Source organism: Hevea brasiliensis, chromosome 2, assembly GCF_030052815.1.
Source record: "Hevea brasiliensis isolate MT/VB/25A 57/8 chromosome 2, ASM3005281v1, whole genome shotgun sequence".
Classification (NCBI taxonomy): Eukaryota; Viridiplantae; Streptophyta; class Magnoliopsida; order Malpighiales; family Euphorbiaceae; genus Hevea; species Hevea brasiliensis.
Genome location: NC_079494.1, coordinates 908433 through 931804, shown reverse-complemented (window position 1 = coordinate 931804; position 23372 = coordinate 908433). Strand labels below are relative to the sequence as shown.

Below are 23372 nucleotides of genomic sequence, written 5' to 3'. Positions count from 1 at the left end.
TTTATTTATTTTATATAATAACTGCATTAAATTTGAGGAGTGGATTAGGTTTTTTTTAAGTTCATTTGGCTTTGACCGTTATTATAAATTTAGAAATGATCTTAGTATTACTGAATGAAGATTCATCGTTTTTGGTGTAGATTAGGGTTTATAATTTTCTGATGAACGGGAGAGACTAATAGAGACAACCAGAGTTTGGAAAGATGACAGCCGACCCTCTTAAATCTCCTCTTAAATCTGTAAACTTTTATGGTATATTTGGACGAATCTTATAGAATATGTTATGATCCACTTGTGCAAAGGCATATTTTGGAAATGCAAAAGTAGGGCGTAACAGAGCAATTGCTGCCAAACACACAAGCGACTAATTTCCAAAATACTCCAATTAGACGCATTGGATTTGGCATGATTAATCTCTGATGTTCATTCACATGTTGCTGATCGTGAATCTTGAACTTGGAGTATCCATGATTAGATCTTGAGCTAATAATTTTCCTCGGGAAAAGTTTGCCTATGGGACCCATCCTTTTGCAGGTCACTGCAGGACAGATAGGCCCCAAGGGTAGAAAATGGCCTGGCCAAGATTCCCTCTACAAGAAAGGGCAACAAATTTTTCAACCCAAGAACCAAAAAAAATGCCTTTGATTATGGAGATATCCATCCATGTGCTCATCTTTATCTTCTTTCCCGCCAATAAAAAGACACTTTTAAGGCTCCTTTTTCAGACAAACCAACAAAATATTCAAAATTCTGTAATGAAGACAACCATTTCTTATAAACTTTTGGCGGTACTGTAAACAGTACAAAATTAGCTGCAAACCATATGGGCAAATAACATTATTGCTGTACTGCCATATTCACTGCTGGGGATACCGGCATTTACCATAGCCTGGTCACCAATGAAAAACAAGGAGAAAGATTAATTAAATATACTCAATTAACACATAATAAAATGAGAAATAAATTGATTAATTAATGTTCTGAACTTACTTGGATCACTGAAGGTGACGAGTCCAGTGCCCTTGAAGTCGCAGTTCCAGTAGTTCCTTCCATGCATCTGATAATATGCATTCATGGCAAATGATGCATGTGCATGGAGCTTGTCTGGTGCAAAACAATTACCACTTTCATATATCTCTCTGCAATCCACTCCACCTGGTCCACAGCAGAAGTCCAACACAGCTTGAAGCACCTTCTCATCTGCATGGGGCTTAGCCACACACCAAACTGAAGGACCTCTTACTCCACTTGACGTTTTCTCTCCGAATTCAAATGCCCCTTCATTGCTGCAGAACTGGCAGCTCAAATCCACATCGTATACCTTAGATCCATCCCCATTAAAAATCCCAAAATTTCTTTCACTCACACCACCATCCTTTTTGTTCTCATTGAACAAAGCAAACACAAATATCTCTATATTATCCTTAGGCTTCATGGGCGTCCCTTTATTGGACTGTGCACGTTGGATCAACCTGGTATTATAAGTCTTTGCATTATCTGGAGTCGCTGCTGTGTCGCCAGGATCACCTTTGGATGGCCAACCAGATTCCGACACTGTAATCTTAACAGTCTGATTTCCATACCCTAGTGCGTTGATGGCTGATCTAACAGCATCAATTTGTGCATCTAACATATTGTTGTAGATATAGCCCATAGGATCACGGACTCCGGTAGCATTCCCTAGTAAGGCATACTGTAGATTAACTGAACTAGGGTTGTCCCTGTAAGCGAAATATGGGTAAGCATTGACCATGAAAGGAGAACCAGTGTCAGCTAGAAATCCCACCAAGGAGGTCATGGTGGGCATAAGGGTAGTGGCGAAAGAGGAAGCTGAAGGAGGAAATGAGGAAGCAAGAACAGCCATGCTATGTGGGGTTGTGATCTTGATTTTGCGATCAAGCCCACGTGCTACTAGCACTGCATGCAAGTTCTGCATGGCTTGAACAAGATTATTTGGGCGCAAATGGTCGGGATCTGTGGTTAAATACTCATTGCCTACGGCTATGGCCACTATGGAAGTGGCAGGAATAAAGGGCAGCACACGGTTGGCAAACCACTCGTCTGCAGCTGATACCTCGGAGCTGATGTTTGCCACATGATAGTTCTCCACCGCGACAATGAGGTCTATTCCGGTGTTGGAAAAGGCCTCGAGGATTTCAGGATTAGTGTCGTAGATTTTGACCTTGTCAATGAGTGTGGACTGAAGGAGCTGCGCTACTCTCTTCGGTGATGGGAGGTTGTTTCCGAGAGTACCATAGTTTACTCCGACACTGGAAACTTTTTGGAAGGGGCAAAGAACAAGGAGAAGGAGAAGGAGCTGGAGAGAAGCCATTAAGGTTTGTTCAACTGGGGTACTGGGCATTTAGAGCATGAGTTTTGCTGGCTGGCTAGTGTATATATATAGCGGATACCTGTAGCACTTTTCATGGGGCAAATACCATCGGCCTTCGAAAGAGTTACTTTTACTTGCATATGGTGAGATGAAGCCTTGCTTATGCAGTAAAGGTTAGCATTAAAAGAAGAAAAGAATAATAAAGGATTTGAAGTTATAATCTTGGGTAATGAGTGTGGAAAACAGTTTATACATTTTGTTTTTGATGCAAAAAAATAAAATTCCAGATCAAAAGGTGAAGTGTGGGCCATTCATGTTCATGTACCTGGTAAAATGATGGCCTGGATCCGCGGAGTTCATTGGGATCCAACTGTAACAAGTGGTTCTAAGTTTGAACGAGTCCACTGATGGTTGATTCTCCCATGTACAGTATAATCAGCTAGGCCAGGGGTTTCTCAACATCTATCTTAACCACTTCATTTAGGCCCTTGAGCCCTGTTTTTAAAAAAATTTTATTTTTTGTTTTGATCTAAGATGGGATTTACCTACCCCAAATGATCCAATAAGCTTTGAACTGTGTAAGATGACAAAGTCAGGAGAATTAAAAGCCAGTAGAAGAATCGTATCAACCAAAAGGATTGCCAAGAATCTTCAACACCTCAGAAGATCTTTTGCTTCTCAGGCTGTGAACCATTGAACTTTGACTGCTACAACACCAACTTATACAAGAAAATGGAAGTTTAAGCAGTGGATAAAATCATAGAAATCTTTATTCCACACATAAGAAGATACATGTAAATTGATAATAGTGCTCTATAGGCAGAAGAGATCAACACTAGTGTCCAAGGTCGAAGGTACATAACACGCACTAGCCTGGCTGACCAGTTGAGCAATGCTTTAATTGTTCTCTGAAGGCATACAGAATCATTAGAGTATTTGAAAAATTGTCTACCATATTTGAAAAACTCAATGAAATTGAAAGCTCAATCTCAGTAAGACCAGCTGCAATGATGATTTTTCAAATGGACAGACATTGCATAAGCAGCGTACTCACAGCAACTACTTGCTCATTAGGATAAAAACTCCCGTAGGATCCACTGTGCTATTCTGGAAATGTAAAAGTTACGAGCAGAGAAAAAAAAATGCAACATTTAAGGAAGATGAGAACTCACCCTGCTCATTCTTTTTGTTATTACCAGTTCTTTGTCACTAGTCAATGGTCAACCAGATGTAAAAGCCCACTCCTTTTATCTAGCACTCTTTGAAAAATATACCTGTACTTCAATTAAAAATTTTAGAAGCCAAACATAAGAACGGGTTAAGGACCAAACTCATTTGATTGTTGAACTCCAATTGTCCTAGTCCTACCCACTTCTAAGCATGATACAAAGGATCTGCTCCCAACTAACGGTGCTTCTTAACAGCAAAACACTAGCAAATGAGCGTTACAAGAACGTAAATTAGTAAAATAATTGATATGTACAACAGGTTGAATAGTTATATGATACAATTTCTGTTACAACACGGTACAATTTCTGTTTATAATTACTTAAAACTCAAACCTAGTGAGGGAAAAGAGGATCATATAGGGGCAGGGGGTTCTCTAGAATACACTGCACTCTACGAATTTACGAAAGAATTCCTCCTCTTTGCAGTACCTATAAATAACTTTGAAAACCTCGATCAAGAGTTTTGGAAATCGGCATGAAAAATAATTCTCAAATCCTTCTGGATGAGATCCTAATATTTCTTTGATTTCTTGAGGAAGTTCCCTATAGTGATGTGACTTGTTGCGTATTACCCGCAACAAATCACGGACGCTATCATACTTATACCGCCTGTACCGACCAATATTGTTGATAAATGCAGCTTCCATCTTTTCGTCCCATTTCCCATTCAATGCCATTGTTCCAACAGTCTCTAATGCAGTTAAGAGTTCCGATTCATTCTCCCTATCTTCCAGTTCAACCCTATCACTGACATCCTGAAGAAATAAGAGTCTTTTCTCAGAAGTCCAGAACAAAGGATGGTTCAATACCTCCTGAGCTTTTGGCCTACAACAAGTGCCATAATTACACAAGTTATTCACAGCAATTATGAAACAAACACCAAAGATGAGAATTTGGAATTTTCTAAAATGAGAAGATTCTCAAGTTTTCAACTACTAAAGGATCTTAAAGGTCTTCAAAAGATTAATAAAAAATCTGTCTTACCTCTTATCTGGGTTAGGATCCAAGAGGCAAGAAAATAGATCCACAGCTTCTGGTATATTCTCCACCAAGAACAGGTCTTTTCGGTCATTCACAATATTTACATCACGTTCAATATTGTCACCAAAAGGGTGCTTTCCTCCTGTGACGCAGAAAAATAGAACACAGCCTAAGCTAAATAAGTCTACTGCACGTGTTTGGCGTCCATGCAATAGTTGTTCAGGTGCTTGCCAGCCCGAACTCCCATAACCTACATTTAAAAACAAAAAAGAACCAAGAGAAGGAAAAAAATTAGTATAGAACTTTCATTGGGGTGTTGGGGGTTTGGGAGTGGGTAGAAAATCAGTTAGTAGTTTCCCTGATTGAACAATAAAAGTCTAATTTGAATTATGATTCCATTTATCATCGTTCAGATAGTCTATAAAATGACAAACTTACCAGTTGTGTGTTGGGTCAAGGAAGACATGTCTCCAACAAGGCGCTTGCTAATGCCCATATCAGAAAGCTTTGCGCAAAAAGATTTCTCATTGATTATCAAAACATTTTGAGGCTTTAAGTCCCGATGAATAATTCCAAGTTCATGCAAATGAGCAAGACCAGAAACCACATCTCTGCAGAAATAAAAGACACCCATGCGTTTCAGAGGAGGTTTACTTAATGGCTTTACGTTACAAAAGAAAAAGCATCCAAGTGCAGATCATGCATTTTCTTAATATGGTATCTAACCTAAGCTTTTAGCAAAAGTTCTCTGGAATGACTAAAGAAATGTATGCCAGTCTTCCAATTAGTTTAAAATCTAAATATCTTGATTATTGTGAAAGGTCTAGAACTCTAGATGCAAATAAGATAGGAAAAAGTTCATGAGAATGCTGTTTATAACTTTAAAGTCAATTCAAAGGATAGTGACTTTTCAGTTTTCACTAACCAAAGGATAGTGACTTCAACCAAAAGAAATTCTCATTTAGTTAGAGGCTCAATTTGGTTGGAAGCTTTGCCATGTCTTTGTCATGTAACAGCAGAAAGAAATCAGAAAAAATCTGAACACAGACCATAAAATAAATTTGTTCACATCATAAAAAAAAAAAACAACGTTCTACACAGAAAAAGCAAAGGAGAAGAAGCGGGGGGGGGGGGGGGAAGCTTCCATGTCTTTGTCATGTAACAGCAGAAAGAAATCAGAAAAAATCTGAACACAGACCATAAAATAAATTTGTTCACATCATAAAAAAAAAAAAAAAAAAAAAAAAAAAAAAAAAAAAAAAAACAACCTTTTACACAGAAAAAGGAAAGGAGAAGAAGCAGGTTGGGGGGTGGGGGTGGAAGGGGAAGGTAGCACTAATTTAGGAAAAGAACAAAATCTTAAACTGACCTCATCAATTTTAATAAATGTATTGAAGGATGTCCATTTGACTTCCATAATTCAACATTTCTTCTATGTTCCAACATTGAATGTAGTTGAACAGTGCATTCAGGCAAGCAGTTGAAATCTGCATCCTTGGAAAGCATTCGACTTTGAAAAGGTTCAGAATACACATAAATAAAGTCATTTAAGCTGCAAGTGCATCGCTCCAAAGAAAGATAAACAAAATCTTGATCATACTCCACTCCAAACCATCTAACAATATTTGGATGCTGATCAGAAGCAATAAGGTTCTGAATCTCTTTTATGGCCACATCATGATGCGTCTGCACAAGGCGTTTAACAGCTACAGGACGACCATCATAAATTCCCTCAAGCACAACTGTACCATTACTCCCTATAGCAATTTCTTTGTTAGAAACAAGTAATTTACCAATCCTGCGCCCATCTACACGACCATCAACAACATCAGCAAAGGTTAACAACAGCTTCTTTTCCTTCTTTTCAATGTGTGAAACTCCAATGGTGTCTCCAGCCTTATTCTCAAGAGGGGGATATTTCTCCCTTGTCTCATTATTGGGACCATTTCTGTTGCTTCCTGATCTCTTACTTCTCTTCTTTTTGGGCATCCCACTCCCAGCTTGTGATTTAAGTTCCTCAACTGACTTATTCAATTTACTCTGCTTTCTAAATGTTAAATAACCATAAAAGATGGAACTGATACTGGAAAAAATGGCAAAAATAACAGGCCAGGTATGAGGCTTTGCTATAATTTCAGAAGCTAAACTTGTGCTGTTCATTTCACCAGCATTTCCACCGAGCAAACCAAAAATCCCATGGTTTTTGGCCTCAGATGAAGGCAAAGCAAGCATAGGCTTGTCTTCATTAGCAGGGAGAGCCAGTGGAAATACATTAGCAGGTCCTAAGGGAGGCATGTGAACTGGGGCAGGCAGAAAATGATCTCCACCTCCAATATAAGCAATCGCTAGCTTATCAAATTCTAACACGCCGTAATCACGAATTCGAAGGACAGGAGTCCTCATCTGACAAGGAAATTGAATATCATCAATTTCCTCATCTACACTTGGAGAAGCTCTACCTAAGGAACTTTTAAATCCTTGACAGCGAAATTCAGCCTCAATATCAGCAAATGCAACATTCCATAACACTTCAGTGGAGTTTGGAGAATAGTGTTGCAGCATATAATCTGTTCTTGTTATGTAAATCAGATGCTGAGTTGTTCCCAAGTCAGCAGCAACAGATTCTATCAATTGAGCATCTTTTGCCAACAAAAGAGCATTTTCTTCAGCAGTCTGAGCATTTAATGTGGAAGGAGAACTATCCAACCCATAAGTGCGAACCACACGTCCAGTCTTGGCATCAACCAGAAATGCAGTGGTCTTCTTTAATCCCAGTGTAATTTCTCCATCCTCTGATATGTGTGGTGTCATCTTAATATATTCTTCAGCACTCAATGAGAGTTTTTGCTGTGAAAAGCACATTAAATAATAAACAAATGCACCTAAACTGCACGCTATAACTTAACACTAACTCAACTCAACTCAATTCAACTAAACCTTTGTCCCAAAAATTTGGGATCGGCTATATAGATTCTATATCTCTACTCTACACGATTTTGGGTTAAATCATCCGGAATGTGTTGCACTACTCTCCTCCAAGTCAGTTTAGGTTTACTCTTTCTTTTCTTTCTATCCTCCAACCTAATGTACTCTACTTGTCTGACTGTAGCCTCCGTATGTCTACGCTTTACATGATAAAACCACCTCAATCTCCCTTCTCTCAACTTATCCTCGACTGGCACCACCCCTACATTTTCTCTAATACTCTCGTTACGGACTTTATCTAATCTTATTATGGCCACTCATTCACTTTAATATTCTCATATCCGCAACTCTTATCTTACACACATTCGACTCCTTCAGTGCCCAACATTCACTGCCATCTAGCTTAACACTAACACACTAACACACAGCAAATTGGTCTCCAAGAAAGACTCTTTTAATCGTATCAAGAAAAATATCATTTAAATATTTAGGGTAAAGAGTAAAGACCAGGATAATAAATCATTGTCAATAAATTCGTCTAAAGAAAAACAACCCTAAGATATCTGCTAGATTTGAAATAGGAATACACCCTAAGAAAAGCATCAAATAAGTATGAAAGGGCAGGCTTGCGTACCAATTTGCCAAAGCGCTTACTATGCACGTAGAGTTCCCAATCATCCCCACAATCGATATAATATAAGTCGTTAATCAGTTCAGAGGCATTATGCCTATCATCGTCGTTGACAGTAGCCTGGTAAGAAGAATAAATCGGCTTCCCAGATGAAAAAGACCAGCGAATTTTCCTTGAGTTAGTGTCGATAAAATGTACATTTCCATCCAATGCGACCACTATTGCTACATCTTGTTTACTAAATCAAAAGCCAAACAAAAGAAACTTACTATTAGTGCAGAGAATATGATATACTAGTACTTGGAAACGTAGTATGAATTTCAAATTTTACTATCCATTTTAAAGAACAAAAATGGATCAAAAACTCCATCGAGCACAAAATAAGACAAATTTCAATAGAATTCAACGCAACAGATACTCACGGTTTTGGGGGCAAAAAAGATTTGTATAGCTTGGGAATCTGGCTGCTCTCAACGGGAAGGGCGGTCTCGGAGATCGCTATGCCCCAGACATCCCTTATTAATGGTGATAATATCAGCATCATGAACAAGAGAAACATGAGATAGCGCCTCATCTCTGAGATTTGGATCCAAACTGATAAATTCCAAGGCTTGTTATTGTTTTAAAAATGGGGAACGATGGTTTTGTAATTGGGAGATTTGGCGAATGATCAAGTGGTAAGTTAGGGTTTTTATTTACGACTTTGAAAAGAGGCAGCTGATTTTCTCTGATTTCAGTTTATATTCGTACTTTGATCCCTTGATCTTGCGCCCCGCTGTAGTTTTGCCGTTTACGGTTGGCGCTGGGTGTAAATTGTCTGGTGTAGATGCGACTACACGCTTATGGTAAACAACCAATACATTAATTGCACGTGAAAATCTAATTTTTTACTATTTTGTTTGTTCACAGAAAAATAATCATGTGTGTCTACGGTGAATATATATGGGCGTAGATTCTAATATTATGTTCAAAAAATAAAATAAATTTAATTTCACTCAAAAAATTAATTTAAGTCTCGAGAGTTTTATTCAAGTTATATAATTCAAACATGTTAATCCAGACAATGTACGATAATAGTTAGTCTTTTATGAGTAAGTAAACTTATGACTTATTTAGTATTATTGTTGAAACTATTGTTAAGAAAATTATTTTTTAATTATACTATTTAGAGAGTAGCAGACCCCAAATTTTTTGGATAAAGACTTAGTTGAGTTGAGTTGAGTATACTATTTAGAGAGTATTAAAAAATAATTTAAAATTAAATGTATTTAATAAGTTTTAGTTATAAAAATATTAAAATAATAAAATAATTTTTTTAAAATTAATTTTTTTAATAATATCTAAAATAATAATTTTGGCTTATAAAATAACAATTTTGACTTCAAAACTCAATGTTAAAGAGACACTTAGGGCTGTTTGGTTTAACTATTGAATGTAGCTGATAATAGTTAACTGATAGCCGTTACTGTTAACTGATAGCTGATAGCTGGTAGTTGATAATAGCTGATTTATATTAAGTGTTTCATAAAATTATATTTAACTGTTGCTATTGATATATGAAATGAGTAATAAGGATATATATTATATAATTTATTTTATTATTAAAATAAATATAAAATTATAAATTTATTATATTATATTATTTATTTTATTATTAAATTAAATATACAATTATTAAATAATATATTATATCATTTATTATATTATTAAAATAAATATAAAATTATTAATTTATTATATTATATCATTTATTTTATTATTGAAATAAGAAAATAATTAAATTTTTTTAAAAAATAATTAAATAACTTTAAAAATATAGATAAAATAATAAAGTAATTATTATTATTGATAAAGAAAAAACTTATAATTAATTTTAAGTTTTTATATATAAATAAATATTTTATATTTTATATTATTAATAAAAAATATTTTAATAAAGTTGAAATGCATTAATTAAAATGTTAAAATTATAAATAAAAAATATAAAAATATTAATAATATTAATTTTTGAGTTAAATAAAAAAGAATAATATGATCAAAATAAAAAATAAAATCAAGTCAGCTATCAGTCGATACAAATTGCAACTGATGGGTACCATATCATCTACTTATCAGCTATTAATTTTATTTTTTTAAATTTATCAAACACTCCAGTTCACTTGTTTGAGTGTCTATCAGCTATCAACTGTAACCAACAAATCAACTGCAACCAACAGGTGAACCAAACACCCCTTAGTAAATAAGTAAGGAAGAAATCTCAGCTAAGAGTAGGTGGATAACAAGCATTATCTTGAATAGAAACGTCCAACAACTCCATTAACATCACTATTTGACAATAATGTATTCCTTTTCTCGGCTGTCTTTACAGGATAATTATGCATTTGATTATTTCAAATATTGATTGGGAAATCTGAGTCTCAATAAGATTAAAATCAACAAAAAAAAAAAAAAAAGAATTGTAATCATCATCTAAGCTTCATAGACTTTGCACTCCTTATCTGCTGGGTTTGTCTCGCAGAAGTCTTCCAGTGGGTCTCCACTTCCTGTTGGAGACACTCCTGGCCACTTGCTGGCTACCAAATGAGCTAAATCGACAACCCTTTGGCTGAAAACAAAAATCAACAAACACATATTTGCTAAAAATATAAATATTTTTTCTAACTTGTGAGGTCTCGAGTTTAAGTTCGCATGTTCAAATGAACCAAAAAAGAACACAAATATTTTTGAAAGAAATTAGGATGTCCTCATTCCTTACCTGTACCCCCATTCATTGTCGTACCAGGCTACCACCTTGACCATGTCATCTCCCATGACCATGGTCAATGAAGAGTCAATGGTGGAAGAAACATCGGTGCACTTGAAGTCAACGGATACAAGTGGAACATCACACACATCCAATATGCCCTTCAGTGGCCCCTCTGCTGCCTTTCTGAAGGCTGCATTGACATCTTCTGCTGTAATTCCTTGTTTCTCAACATTCACAACAAGGTCTACAACTGACACGTTAGGTGTTGGGACACGGAGTGCAATGCCATTGAGCTTTCCTTTGAGCTGAGGCAGCACCAAAGACACAGCCTTGGCTGCACCAGTGCTTGTTGGCACAATGTTCAATGCTGCAGCCCTGGCTCTCCTCAAATCACGGTGTGAAGCATCCAAGAGCCTCTGTACAATGCAATTAAACCTTTCATGTTTACAGTTCAATTATATTCTGAAATAGGCTGTGATAGCAGAATAGAAGCTTTTGGCAGTCACCCACCTGATCTCCAGTGTAGGAGTGAGTGGTTGTCATTGTTCCCTTAACAATGCCTGCAAATTAAATAATTTGTGATTACAGGAACGATACTTTCAACTGCATCTGAATTCTATCTATTTTGAAGAAATTCATACCAAATTCCTCATCTATGACCTTCACAAAAGGAGCCAGACAATTTGTGGTACATGAAGCATTGCTGCAAAACATAAGTAAATAGATTATCAACCTTAAAGGTGATTGATTTTAGCAAGAAGATTTTCTTTCTTTTTAAGACACCCACCTTACAATGTTGGAAACCTCATGACCGTAATCCTTTTCATTAACACCAACAACATATGTTGGAATGTCAGCTCCTTTTGCTGGAGCAGTGATAATGACTTTCTTGGCACCGGCTTGAATATGTTTCCCAGCACCAGGGCCATCCACAAAAACTCCTGTTCCCTGCATATTTTTTTTATCACAAACATGGTCAGACCATCTTCCAAACATCAAAAGAAAGAAAGATAATCGAAAGCATTGTTATACCTCAATGACAATGTCTATTCCAAGCTCAGCCCAGGGAAGCTTAAGAGGGTCTCTGTTGGAGACAACCTTGATGGGCTTGCCATCAACACTAATGGTGGCATCGTCCACAATTTTAACATCTGCTTGGAAAGTGCCTAGCATAGAATCATATTTCAGCAAGTGGGAAGCCTGTGTAGATAGTGCAATTAGTTGGTCTCTCAAATAATTCTTCAAAATATAAATAACTCGGAATATCATAGGTTCCTTACGTTCCTGACACCACCACTGTCATTGACGACAATTACATCAAGGGGGGAGTTCTTGCGGCCATGCCAGCATCTTAGGAAGTTCCTGCCAATGCGTCCGAATCCATTGATTGCCACCTTCAGTTTGGCTACTGTTTCTGCTTTAGCAGGAGTTGACGCTGCAACCTGATTTTTGAAATAATTTCCAATACAAAATTAATATAGGATATAGGAAACCTGAGATACATAAATATCAATTCCAAATACCATATTCTTTTAAATCTTTTAGCCCAAAAGGGCTGCATACCTTAATCTATAAAATTTATAAGCAGAAATATTATCTATAAACCTATGATCATTTATGGCCAAGATCACTTGAAATTGGATTATTAATCCTCAGACATGTCTTCATTTCAATTCAAGAAACCTTTTCTTTAATTATTTATTTAAGAGATGGGAGAGTAGAAGCAAGGTTTTGAATTCCTAGTTACTTGTACTAACACAAGGAAGGAAGGTCTACTGCTCAAACTTACTAAACATGGTCATCAAGAACAGTTTTAATTTAAAATGATAAGCCCTCAAAGAACTTGATTTTGGTGTATGTTAGGGAAAAGAAATGATTTTCAATTCATATGGTGAACCATCATGGCTCTTAGCTGCATCACAGAACAATAGTTTTGAGGGAAAAATGAAAAAAGAAAAGGAGCATGCAAGTATAGTTTAGAAAACCTTGGGAGTCATTTGAGCAGCCACCAGGTCAAAGAAGGAGGCCTCACTAGCGTTCTTGGCGTAGGTCACACAAGAACTGGCTCGAAGCCCAGAAAACTCAGCCACTTCCAACCTCTGCAGAGTCAAGTAGGTTAGAAAATTCCACAAAACAAGAGGGCATCTTATTTAGTTGCTAACATGTAAAGAATGAGACCTTAGAGGAGCATTGAGTGGGGAAAGCATGGGTGCTCTTGGAGGGGAGCCTGGTGCTGGCTGGGATTCTTGAAGGAGCTAGAGCTGCGTGGGTGGCCATAGCTGCAACTAAAGCTAAGAGAACAGTTTCTTCTCTCTATATATATATAGTTCAGCTCGTTTTTTCAGTTATTTCACATTTTCACTTGGTAAATATTTTTCTTGAAATTCAAATTATGGTTGCAAGTAACTTAAGACCAATGAGTGGTGAGAATCGTACATGAAAGATATATGGGATAAGGTGATGATTGAGACCATCAATTCCAGATTCTGAAGATTTTTCACTGTTTTGTATTTTCTTGGAGTGCCCCAGGCATAGTTGATGAACTATGGGACTGTCCCACAACATATGTGTCCCATACATTTTTCAGCTTGATTTCTGTGGCTGATGGGGAAGCCATAGTGAATGGTGGAGGACACTCATAAATAGAGAATATCAATGTCAATTCAATGGTCTTTTTTAAATTCTAAAATTAAACTATGTTTGTTTAGTATAGAAAATTTAAATGATTAGAATAATCATATTTATATAATATATAAAATAATATTTACGTTGGAGAATGAAAGAGAAAATGCTAGTAGTAGAAGAAGCTTTTTTAACATTATTTATTTATTTATTTTTATTCATGTTTATATATATATATATTAAAAACATATTTTTAATTTTAATAAATATATTTATATCAATTCATAAAAGAATAGAAAGACAAAAAGAATTTCAATAATAGATAATCAAATAAAACTTAAATGATATATCAAGTAATATTATAAAAATTAAACCAGCGCAAAGCAGCCACCACAAACAATTGAGCAGACAACCACACTGCTCACTAAGAAGAAGACATCACAATCAGTTCAGCTATTATTTCTTGCCATGAAATTGCAGGTGGGAGAGAAGAAGTATAGTATTCTATAACACATTCAGCGTTTCTCATATAACAGCTTCAATTTCATCAGAGTTCACTGCCACTCTATTTGGGGCATCTTCTGATCGAAGTTGAGCAGAAACACCATCAATAGCAGAGTTCAGTTGTGCAATCTTCTCAGTTAATATCTTTCGGGTTCTCTGTAATCAAATAAATCCAAGCATTGCCCATCATCAGAAACAGGGGCGTTGAGAAAATGATCAGTTGAGCATTATCAAGCGATGGTGGTAGGATCAATTGAGCATTGGCTTTTAAAAAAGAAATACAAGCAGCATTGCTGCAATGGAAAAACTTCCAAACATCTAATCTGCTTCAAGAAAATGATCAACAAATACATCGATAGAGCAGGAAATGACTCGAAAAAAGCGATAGGAACTGAGAACAAAATCAGAACTCAGCAAGACACCCAATAATAACTTTTTAAAAGCACCTAGGCGTGTGTGCTGCTTCACTGCATTAAAAAAACTCAACTCAACTAAGCCTTTATCCCAAAAATTTGGGGTCGGCTTGCTTCACTGCATTAAAATGCAAATAATTGATTATGAACAGACAAACAAGAGCAAAAACTCACCTCCAAAGCCTTTTCTTCATCATAGATGAATTTAGGGAGTTTTCTCATAAGATCTTTTCGGTCAGTACCAGCTAATGCCTTGCTAATCTGTATTGGATGAGAAACAAGATTCAAGTCGCAAAAGAGTTATAACAGTAAGTTTGGTGTTGCTAAGAGTGCATTTATGATTAGTTCTAGAAATAGAAAATTTTGGTTGTGCGACTTATATCTTAACAACAGAACCATCTTATAACCCATCTATTTATTTTATCAAACCACTTCAACTGATGATAAAACCATAAGGTTAGGGAAGACGAAATACTACACATAATCCTTACAAAATTTAACAGTAACAGGCAAATCAATTAGACCTGAGGTGCGTATACGCATCCAAGTGCACCAACTATAAGTCCTCCCAAAACAAAGCCACCGACAAAAATACCAGCGCCGCTTGACCTTCCACCATCACTGTAAAAGAAAAAAAGGAGAGTAGGAAAAAAATTTATCAGAAAATTTAAAATGCACAAATTGGTGTACTCAGAGAACATAGTAATCATCTAATAGAATCTCGGGTACTCTTGTCAAATTTATAATGTTTGTCTCCACCAAATACCCTATTCTTTTGTTTACTTATCAATTTTGGATGCGTATTAGTTCATATGAAAATGCCATAAATGGTTCAGTCATGTTAAATTTATGACCAAACATGTGACATGGATGTCTCAAAATAGCTCACTTGTTTTTGGGCGGATTAAGCAGAAACAACTCATGAAGTCAGGTTGATTCTTAAAATAGCATAAAAGAGGGGAGTAATCTAAAAATTGTCATTAGGAACAATCATAACCAACAGTAAGATAATAAATTTTCATTTCCTATTCTATTTTCCTTTCCCTGCCTTTCCACCAATTAAAAACTATCTCAGTATCTCCTAGCTTTATGTTAATGTTGCATCAGCATCATAAAGAAGCAAAAGCAATGGTAAATTGGTACCTATTTGCAGCCTTAACTGTGAGTGCCCTTTTGGAGGTAGTGAGTTGCACTTTTCCTGGACAATTCAAACTGAATGACAACTTGGTGGGCACAGAATTTTGGAGACATTTTTCCAGTGGTCCTAGCAAAAGAATTCAAGAATAGATTGAATCAGAATACAAAAATTTAAACAGACATGTACTTATAAATGAGCCAATTCACAGCTCAAAGCAGAGATGCACCAAGCCTTGAACTTATATGCAACCAGATACGCACTCTGAATATGATATTTCAAGGATGGAGAATTCACAAAGGCTGGAAGAAATTGAACATTATTCCCTGGAAATGGTTTAGATAGTAGACTGCTATAACATTCAAAAGAAATCTCAGTTTCAGGCTTCATATAACTGAAATATGGCTATATGTCTATCAAAGCAATGAGATACGCATATTTCTATTATTTCTAATTCAGACCAAGCAATAATGTCGCAATGCTTGAGTAACATGACATCCAGTACAGTCTCATATCCTCAGTGTCACGACTTATTGGGTGATACAAGTTTTAACATTTAGCTTATCTACATCGATGCCAGGATGATCTGGTTGATGATTTAGTGCAGACAACAGGCCTTAAAAATTTCAAGGGGAAGATAATGGTAGCTAGATTCTATCCATTGAATTGAAGTTTCCAAAAAGATGACCCCACAGGCATATAAAATTCCCAAGCAAAGATTGAAGTATATTTGGGATTTATAATCGAATTCTATAATTTTTCAAGAAATTCAGCTTTCATTGATTACTTAAAATTCAAATCTTTGTTAGTAAAGAGTAGTTCTTTGATCATGGGGCTAAGAAAGATGCAATAACTTTTAGCTTTCACAAACAACCCAAAACCAGTATCCTAAAAGTTTTAACAGAAGGGGTTCAAGAATCAGTATTGACAATACCTATACAAAACAAATGGAGTTAAAATTTCTTCTTCTTTCACTCACATAACATGCTTTTAACATCTTCCAAAAAATTACTTGTATTATCTGAATGTAGCAAAATAACCAATTAATTAGAGATATTCTAAACCCAGAAGTCACCATACGGTAGAAATATATCGTGCATAAAGACTAGGAATGCTAAAGAAAGAATGAGAAAAGGAAATGGAAACGAGAGAAAGAGCAAGATTACCAGGTGAGAGATGAAGCTCAGGATTTCTCGTTAGGACCAAAGAATTTGAGATAGCTGTCATTTGTTATCGCCGTTAGACAGTGCGGTGTGTAGTAGGAAAATTAGAGGGGCAGTCGAAGAAACTATAAATTAATAGGTGAAGGATCGATGGTATCTAAGCTTCAGTTTACGATGTTCTCCACTGACCCTCTTGGATTTTACTGCAACTACAGCAGGTGTTCATGGGCCGACGTCCCTTAGGCCCGGATTCAACATGGATTTTTCTTTTGGGTCCAATCCAGTCCACGCCTGAGCAGATCAATCTAGGATGGCGGCGGTCAGGTATTTTCGAATGCCAAACCTAAGTGACTCGGTGGTATACATATTTAGAATATATTAAAATTTAAAAAATAAAATTAATATCAGATTTAAGTTTTATATATTAATTATTTATTTATATAAATAATTAATTAAATATAAAATATATTTTTTTATAGTAATTTTAATGATAATATAATAAACAGATTAGTCAATTTGGCTGCTCACTCTAACTTGGGAGGAGATAGTATCCTCTTGATTCTCCTCCTACAGTTCACGAGCCGTTGAATTCGAATTTGCAAGGTGCGATCAGACTTGTACTTATGCAGCACATTCAGTAAATTTTTTTTTTCCTTTAAATTAAAAATAAGAAAAATTATTATCGACTCAATTTATTATAGATTTAAAATATAAATATGTGAAATATAAATTTTACAATATATCTTATATTTTATATTCTTAATATATTAAGGTCATATTTAGTAAAACGTAATTAAAATTATAATTTAATTATGATTATATTACATATTTAATTAAATTATTTAGTAATATGAATATCAATTAGATTACAATTTTTTGTTACTCCCTGTTAAACATTGCCTAGGTGTAGGTTAAAAAAATTTTAAAAAAAAATGAAAAATCAGATGAGAAAAGACAAAAGAAATGAAAATATAGAATAAAAGAAGACCTAGTCAAACAAGGTCCTTTTACTATTAATTTGCTTTAACATATATAATATATGGAACTATAAGCTTAAGCTTAATTGGGTTGATTTGGATTAAAATACAACAAAAATCTAGTCAAAAGCGATTGGTGGGTTAGACCGAAGGAACACAAAAGATAGCACAATGGAATTATTTTCTTCGATGTCTTCTAAGCCACCCAACCAACCCTATTGATAAAGAAACAATGACAAGAAGAACATGCATCAAGATTAAGACATCCCACATTGCTAAATTAGTAAATAATTCTTTGCATAATTAAGCATTTAGCTAGAGATAATTTTAAAAATAAAATTTTGAGATTAAAATGGAAGATAAAAGGTTTGTTTAAATGACAGATAACAGTGAATGAAAGGAGTATGATTTAATTATATGTTTTCTCAAATTATTTATTTCAACGAAATCTAAAAATGGCATTTTTTAAAATAGTTTTTTTTTAATTAAAAAAAAAAAAGCCCTTCTGGTTATGAAAGTGGCATATATAAATAAGCCGGCATATGTTGATTTTGTAACATTCTTTGTTTTAGCTCTTGCACATGCCGGCTTGATTTTGCATAGTTAAGTTCAATATAAAAGAAAGGGTTCTCATTGCAAAAGACAACACCTACTATATGACAAGTTTATAGTATATGTGATTTTTGCCCTTTTTTTTTAATTTCATTTTAAATAATGCGTAGTTATTAATGTCTCTCTCATTTATCATTGGAAATACAAGTTTGATTTGTACCGTTTTTGCTTACAAAGTGTGTTGGAAGATTTTAAGTTGCTTATGGCTGCTGCTGCTCCTGGAGATAGGTCTCTGCAGAACACACCTACATGGGCTTTAGCTGGTGTTTGTGCAGTGTTTGTGATCATATCAATTCTGATAGAGCATGGAATTCATTCGTTAGGGAAGGTATTCATCTCTTTAAATGGTTCTGTTTTTTTAACTTCATTCAACTTTTGATTTATATATCCTTCTTTCTTTGCACAGTGGTTTCAAAAACGACATAATAAGGCCATGAGTGAAGCTCTGGAGAAGATCAAAGCTGGTCAGTTTTTTTATTCGTTCAAAATTTTGATAAGTTTTGCAGTTTTCTGATCTGGGTTAATTAAGTATAGTTTCCAGAGCTAACATTGCCATTTTACAGAGCTAATGCTACTGGGATTCATATCTCTACTACTTACTGTGGGTACAAAATATATTGCAAAAATATGCATTCCTCCCAAATATGGAGACAGAATGCTTCCATGCAAACCCGACTACGAGGAGGAAGACTCCAAAGATAAAGGTAAAGGTGGTGGTGGTAACGATGATTATAATGATAGGAGAAAGTTACTTTCATTCGCTGGAGATGTGATATGGCAACGAGTGTTGGCAGCAGCTCCTGGCGGTGACGATTATTGCGGCAAAAAGGTGATTATTTACGCCGGCCATATAATTTTATCAGATTTTTCTTATACAAACTCAGTTTATTAAATATGAATTGTAAAAAATATTTCAATAAAATTAATGTGTATATATAATGATTTTACCCTAATTAATCTCAAGTGAGTTTTACCATAATGGTTATATTGAATCTACCATATATATATCTTCTTTCATAATCAAGAAATTTATTATTTTTAACTAAAAAAATTCTTGTGTAGACTCAAATTATCGTGGATTTGAATGTATAATGAACTGGATTTAAGCGAGAGAGATTCTTCTAACGAAGTTCCTGCCCTTTTGGTTTGAAAATCTGCAGAATAAAATTTCATTGATCTCGCAAACAGGAGTGCATCAATTGCATATATTTATATTTGTTCTTGCCGTTTTTCATGTTCTGTACAGTGTCATGACTATGGCACTGGCACAGGCAAAGGTAAGTTTCTTAATCTTGATTAGCTCTCTAAACAAAATTAACCACATCATGATTTGTTTGGGTTTGATGATCAGATGAAGAAATTGAAGGCTTGGGAATTAGAAACCTCATCCTTGGAGTATCAGTTCACTAATGGTGATTTATTTCTCTGAGGTCCAGTAGAGCTGGTTCTGTACAATTTTCTTTTACATCTCATGGGTTCTGCTTTTAACTTTCCAGATCCATCAAGGTTCAGATTGGCCCATCAGACTTCCTTTGTAAAGCGTCACTCTGGCATCTCCACAGCGCCTGGGATCAGATGGATTGTGAGTTTTATGTCAATTCTTTTCTCTATATATTCAAACTATACAAGTTCGCCCATTAGGCACCTATAGGTAGAGGTGACCATGGTCTGGTTTAAGATTGTAATCAGTCTGGTTCAATTTAAAATTGAAATCAGATTGAAATCAATTAAATTTGAGTTGACTGAAAGCAAATTGAAATCAAACCGAAACTGATCGGTCTCTCTATCTTTAGAATCAAAACTAGATGAAAACCCGTCAAACTCAGATTAACTGGAACTAAAATTGAATTGGATTAGAATCAACAGATCGTGTTTCAGGCCAAAATCAAATCAAATCAGGTTGAACTGAAATCAAAATCAAAAGTATGACCCCAAAACCGAAATGGGACCTTGGTCGGCCCTGCCTATTGGGACGACCATATATTTCCAAATTATTAGCTGAAAGTTGTTAAAGGTAGCTTTCACAATGGCGTAATTTATTTGGCAGGTTGCATTCTTTAGGCAATTCTTTGGTTCAGTAACGAAGGTGGATTACTTAACTATGCGAAACGGATTTATTAATGTAAGTTGGTGTAATAATACCCTTTTAATCATTTCTCTTCTTCTCCTCAATTTGCTAAGGCCACTCGCTAACCATTTACTTCAGGCACATTTTGCTCCAAATAGCAAATTTGACTTCCACAAATACATCAAAAGATGCATGGAAGATGACTTCAAGGTGGTTGTGGGTATTAGGTCTCTCTCTCTCTCTCTCTCTCTCAATCCTTAATGCAATGATTTTAAGTTACTGTAGCTTTATTAACTGTGCTGACTCTTTGTTCTGATTTTTGCAGTATCCCACTGTGGATTTTTGCCATTGTCTTTTTGCTGCTTAATGTCTACAGTAATTTCTTTCACATTCATATGGATTTCTACTTTGTATTTTCATAGAGATCCCATTAAAGTGGAGTAATAAATTCTTAATTTTATGAGTGTTCATGATATTTTGATTGGATTCTGCAGAATGGTACACACTCACCTGGTTGACGATAGTGCCACTCATTGTAAGACATGAGCTTCGAACTTCACTGATTTTATAGTTCCACATAGCTAATCGGGGACACAAACTATGGATTTAGTCCTTAATTTCTTGACATGTCCTGGTGCAGATACTTCTCTTGGTGGGTACTAAACTCGAACTTGTTATAATGGAGATGGCCCAAGAAATCCAAGCAAGAACTACAGTTGTCAGAGGAGCTCCTGTGGTTGAGCCTAGCAACAAGTATTTCTGGTTTAATCGACCCCAGTGGATTCTGTTCTTGCTTCATTACACATTGTTCCAGGTGAACATTAATTAATTCAACATCATTAACTCTATATTTTCCAAGAATATCAAACTAATGCTAGTTAAATTCATCATCAACTGCACAGAACGCTTTTCAAATGGCATTTTTCTTGTGGACATGGGTAAGTAATTTCAATCAATTCGTTATTCTTTTGCTATTTCCAATCCATTAAAAGAATTAAAGCTTGTAGTATACATATACAGTATGAATTTGGGTTGAAATCTTGCTTCCATGAAAACCTGGTAGCCATTTTGGTGAGGGTTTTCCTTGGAGTGGCCCTTCAGTTCGTATGCAGCTACATAACCTTTCCTCTATATTCCTTGGTGACACAAGTGAGTGCTTATCAAATATGTCGTTTTACTTCAAAAGAAACTTGGCAAATTCGAAAGATCTCAACTCTCTTCACATCTATGCAGATGGGTTCGCACATGAAGAGATCAATCTTTGAGGAACAAACAGCAAAAGCTCTTAGAAAATGGCAGAAGGCTGCAAAGCAGAGAAATAAGTCAAGACAACCAGGGGCAGGAGGTAGTTCTCCAGGGTTCATAAGTGGTGAAACCACATCAGGCCAAGGTACATCACCCATACATTTGCTTCATGGCCACAAGCACCACTCAAGTCAAACAGACATTGAAAGTGTCCTTAATTCCCCAAGATCTTATCGATCCGATATTGAACTCTCAGACCTCTCGGAGACCGAGGGATCCACTCACCATGGGAATGAATCAAGAAAACAAGATCATCAAGGAAGAACAGAAGATCCAAATAACAATGATTTTTCCTTTGTAAAAATTTGAACAATATATATAAATGCCTAATTAATCTTCCTTCTTGGATTGTTCCTTTGTTTTTGTATATTATATAAATCTCATATGGAAGCTATCATTCCAATTCATTGATTACTTCACATTGTGCTGAAAATGTTTCATTAATAAATGGGAATGAAAATGTTTCATTGATTACACCAAGTGTATACACCTGTATCAAACAACAAATGACGCATTAGCTAAAATCATTGTAGATTCCATAGATAAATGCATGTTCATGATTTTCTATTGATTGCTGTATACACACTTTGGAAGTCTGATAATGAATACCTCTATCGATCTATCCTTATATTGTCTTGTTGATCTACTTCCTCTCTAATATGTACACAGTAGTCATATTCTCCATTGACTATAGAAGGACCTACCGGCCAGTAGCTTTAATTTTCCGGTCAACGGCAATTCATGGAAGACATTCTCTTCTCCATATATATATATATATATATATATATATATATATATATATATATATATATATGCACTGCAGCCACCACCTTTTTCTTTTTCTTTCACATATATGCGATGAAAACAAGGAAGGTGGCTGAGTAATTATTGATTATGATAATTGTAGTTAAAGGTGATGATCTATTTTAGTAGTCAACTTCATATATTCATGATAATGCAGTTGCCCTACTTTCTACTCCACTTCCTCCAAAAAGAAAAAGAATTTAAAGAAAAAGAAAGAGGAAGGAGAGAAATAGTAGCTGTTTACACAAATGCTTTGGATTTAGATCATTCATCTAATAATTAAATATATGAATGCAATTTAATTCCTTATTGTTTATCTCTTCACCAAATATGTGAATATTTTTTCATATTCATTGGTACGTTCAACTTAAAAAACAAATGCCACCGACTATCTAATCATAAAATATGTAATCAACTACGAATTATTAATCAAATGACATGAAATATTTTAATTTAGAAATCATGTTAGCTCATATATATATATAACAACTACCCTTCTATGGTTGACTTGTTCATAGTCTGGTTCGAAATTGAAATCCATTTGGAATTGATGGTTTAATATGGAATGAAAATCGAATTAAAATTAATGAAATCCATATTGATTGAAAATGGAATTGAACATGCTGGTTTGATTTTGGATATTTATTTTTTCTTCTTTAAAAAGGGAAAAAATTTTGATTGTTGATTAAAATCAAATCAAATTAGAATTAAAATGAAAAATGAGGTCTGATTTTAGTCCGACTAGCCTTAGAATAAAAAATACTGATTTTGATATGAAATTAAACTGTGATCACTCCGACCATACAGTAGAATTAAATGAAAAATGATTGCATAATCCACATAGATATATAATGGAATGAATAGTAGCTCACTCTATATTATTTTTTTTTTCTTTTGAAGGTGTATAATTATATTATTATGCAGT

At 35.0% G+C, this 23372-nt stretch overlaps 5 protein-coding genes across 5 annotated transcripts; 1 reads left to right on the top strand and 4 right to left on the bottom strand.

Moving 5' to 3' along the window:
- Positions 1–610: 610 nt before the first annotated feature.
- LOC110669259 (glucan endo-1,3-beta-glucosidase 12) lies at positions 611–2609 on the bottom strand. Its single transcript, XM_021830814.2, has 2 exons — positions 991–2609; positions 611–889 (listed from the first exon to the last, which is right to left on the bottom strand). The coding sequence occupies exons 1-2, from the start codon at positions 2360–2362 to the stop codon at positions 858–860; spliced, it is 1404 nt and encodes a 467-aa protein (XP_021686506.2). The 5' UTR covers positions 2363–2609; the 3' UTR covers positions 611–857.
- A 1162-nt stretch (positions 2610–3771) lies between these two features.
- LOC110669257 (serine/threonine-protein kinase/endoribonuclease IRE1b) lies at positions 3772–8851 on the bottom strand. The gene is made up of 6 exons (XM_021830812.2): positions 8521–8851; positions 8102–8336; positions 5912–7389; positions 4981–5153; positions 4546–4792; positions 3772–4386 (listed from the first exon to the last, which is right to left on the bottom strand). Exons 1-6 carry the CDS (start codon positions 8670–8672, stop codon positions 3936–3938), a joined length of 2736 nt encoding a protein of 911 aa, XP_021686504.2. The 5' UTR covers positions 8673–8851; the 3' UTR covers positions 3772–3935.
- Positions 8852–10366: 1515 nt separating this feature from the next.
- Positions 10367–13181, bottom strand: LOC110669260 (glyceraldehyde-3-phosphate dehydrogenase B, chloroplastic). Its single transcript, XM_021830815.2, has 9 exons — positions 13023–13181; positions 12830–12943; positions 12125–12286; positions 11877–12044; positions 11632–11792; positions 11486–11547; positions 11355–11404; positions 10854–11260; positions 10367–10703 (listed from the first exon to the last, which is right to left on the bottom strand). Exons 1-9 carry the CDS (start codon positions 13119–13121, stop codon positions 10568–10570), a joined length of 1359 nt encoding a protein of 452 aa, XP_021686507.2. The 5' UTR covers positions 13122–13181; the 3' UTR covers positions 10367–10567.
- A 595-nt stretch (positions 13182–13776) lies between these two features.
- LOC110669261 (uncharacterized) lies at positions 13777–16856 on the bottom strand. The gene is made up of 5 exons (XM_021830816.2): positions 16685–16856; positions 15527–15647; positions 14908–15004; positions 14558–14644; positions 13777–14126 (listed from the first exon to the last, which is right to left on the bottom strand). Exons 1-5 carry the CDS (start codon positions 16743–16745, stop codon positions 13992–13994), a joined length of 501 nt encoding a protein of 166 aa, XP_021686508.2. The 5' UTR covers positions 16746–16856; the 3' UTR covers positions 13777–13991.
- Positions 16857–18469: 1613 nt separating this feature from the next.
- On the top strand, positions 18470–21982 carry LOC110669258 (MLO protein homolog 1). Its single transcript, XM_021830813.2, has 14 exons — positions 18470–18598; positions 18677–18734; positions 18834–19099; positions 19431–19547; positions 19622–19682; positions 19767–19852; positions 20318–20392; positions 20477–20565; positions 20664–20713; positions 20833–20873; positions 20979–21152; positions 21241–21276; positions 21359–21487; positions 21572–21982. Exons 1-14 carry the CDS (start codon positions 18473–18475, stop codon positions 21950–21952), a joined length of 1689 nt encoding a protein of 562 aa, XP_021686505.2. The 5' UTR covers positions 18470–18472; the 3' UTR covers positions 21953–21982.
- Positions 21983–23372: the final 1390 nt, after the last annotated feature.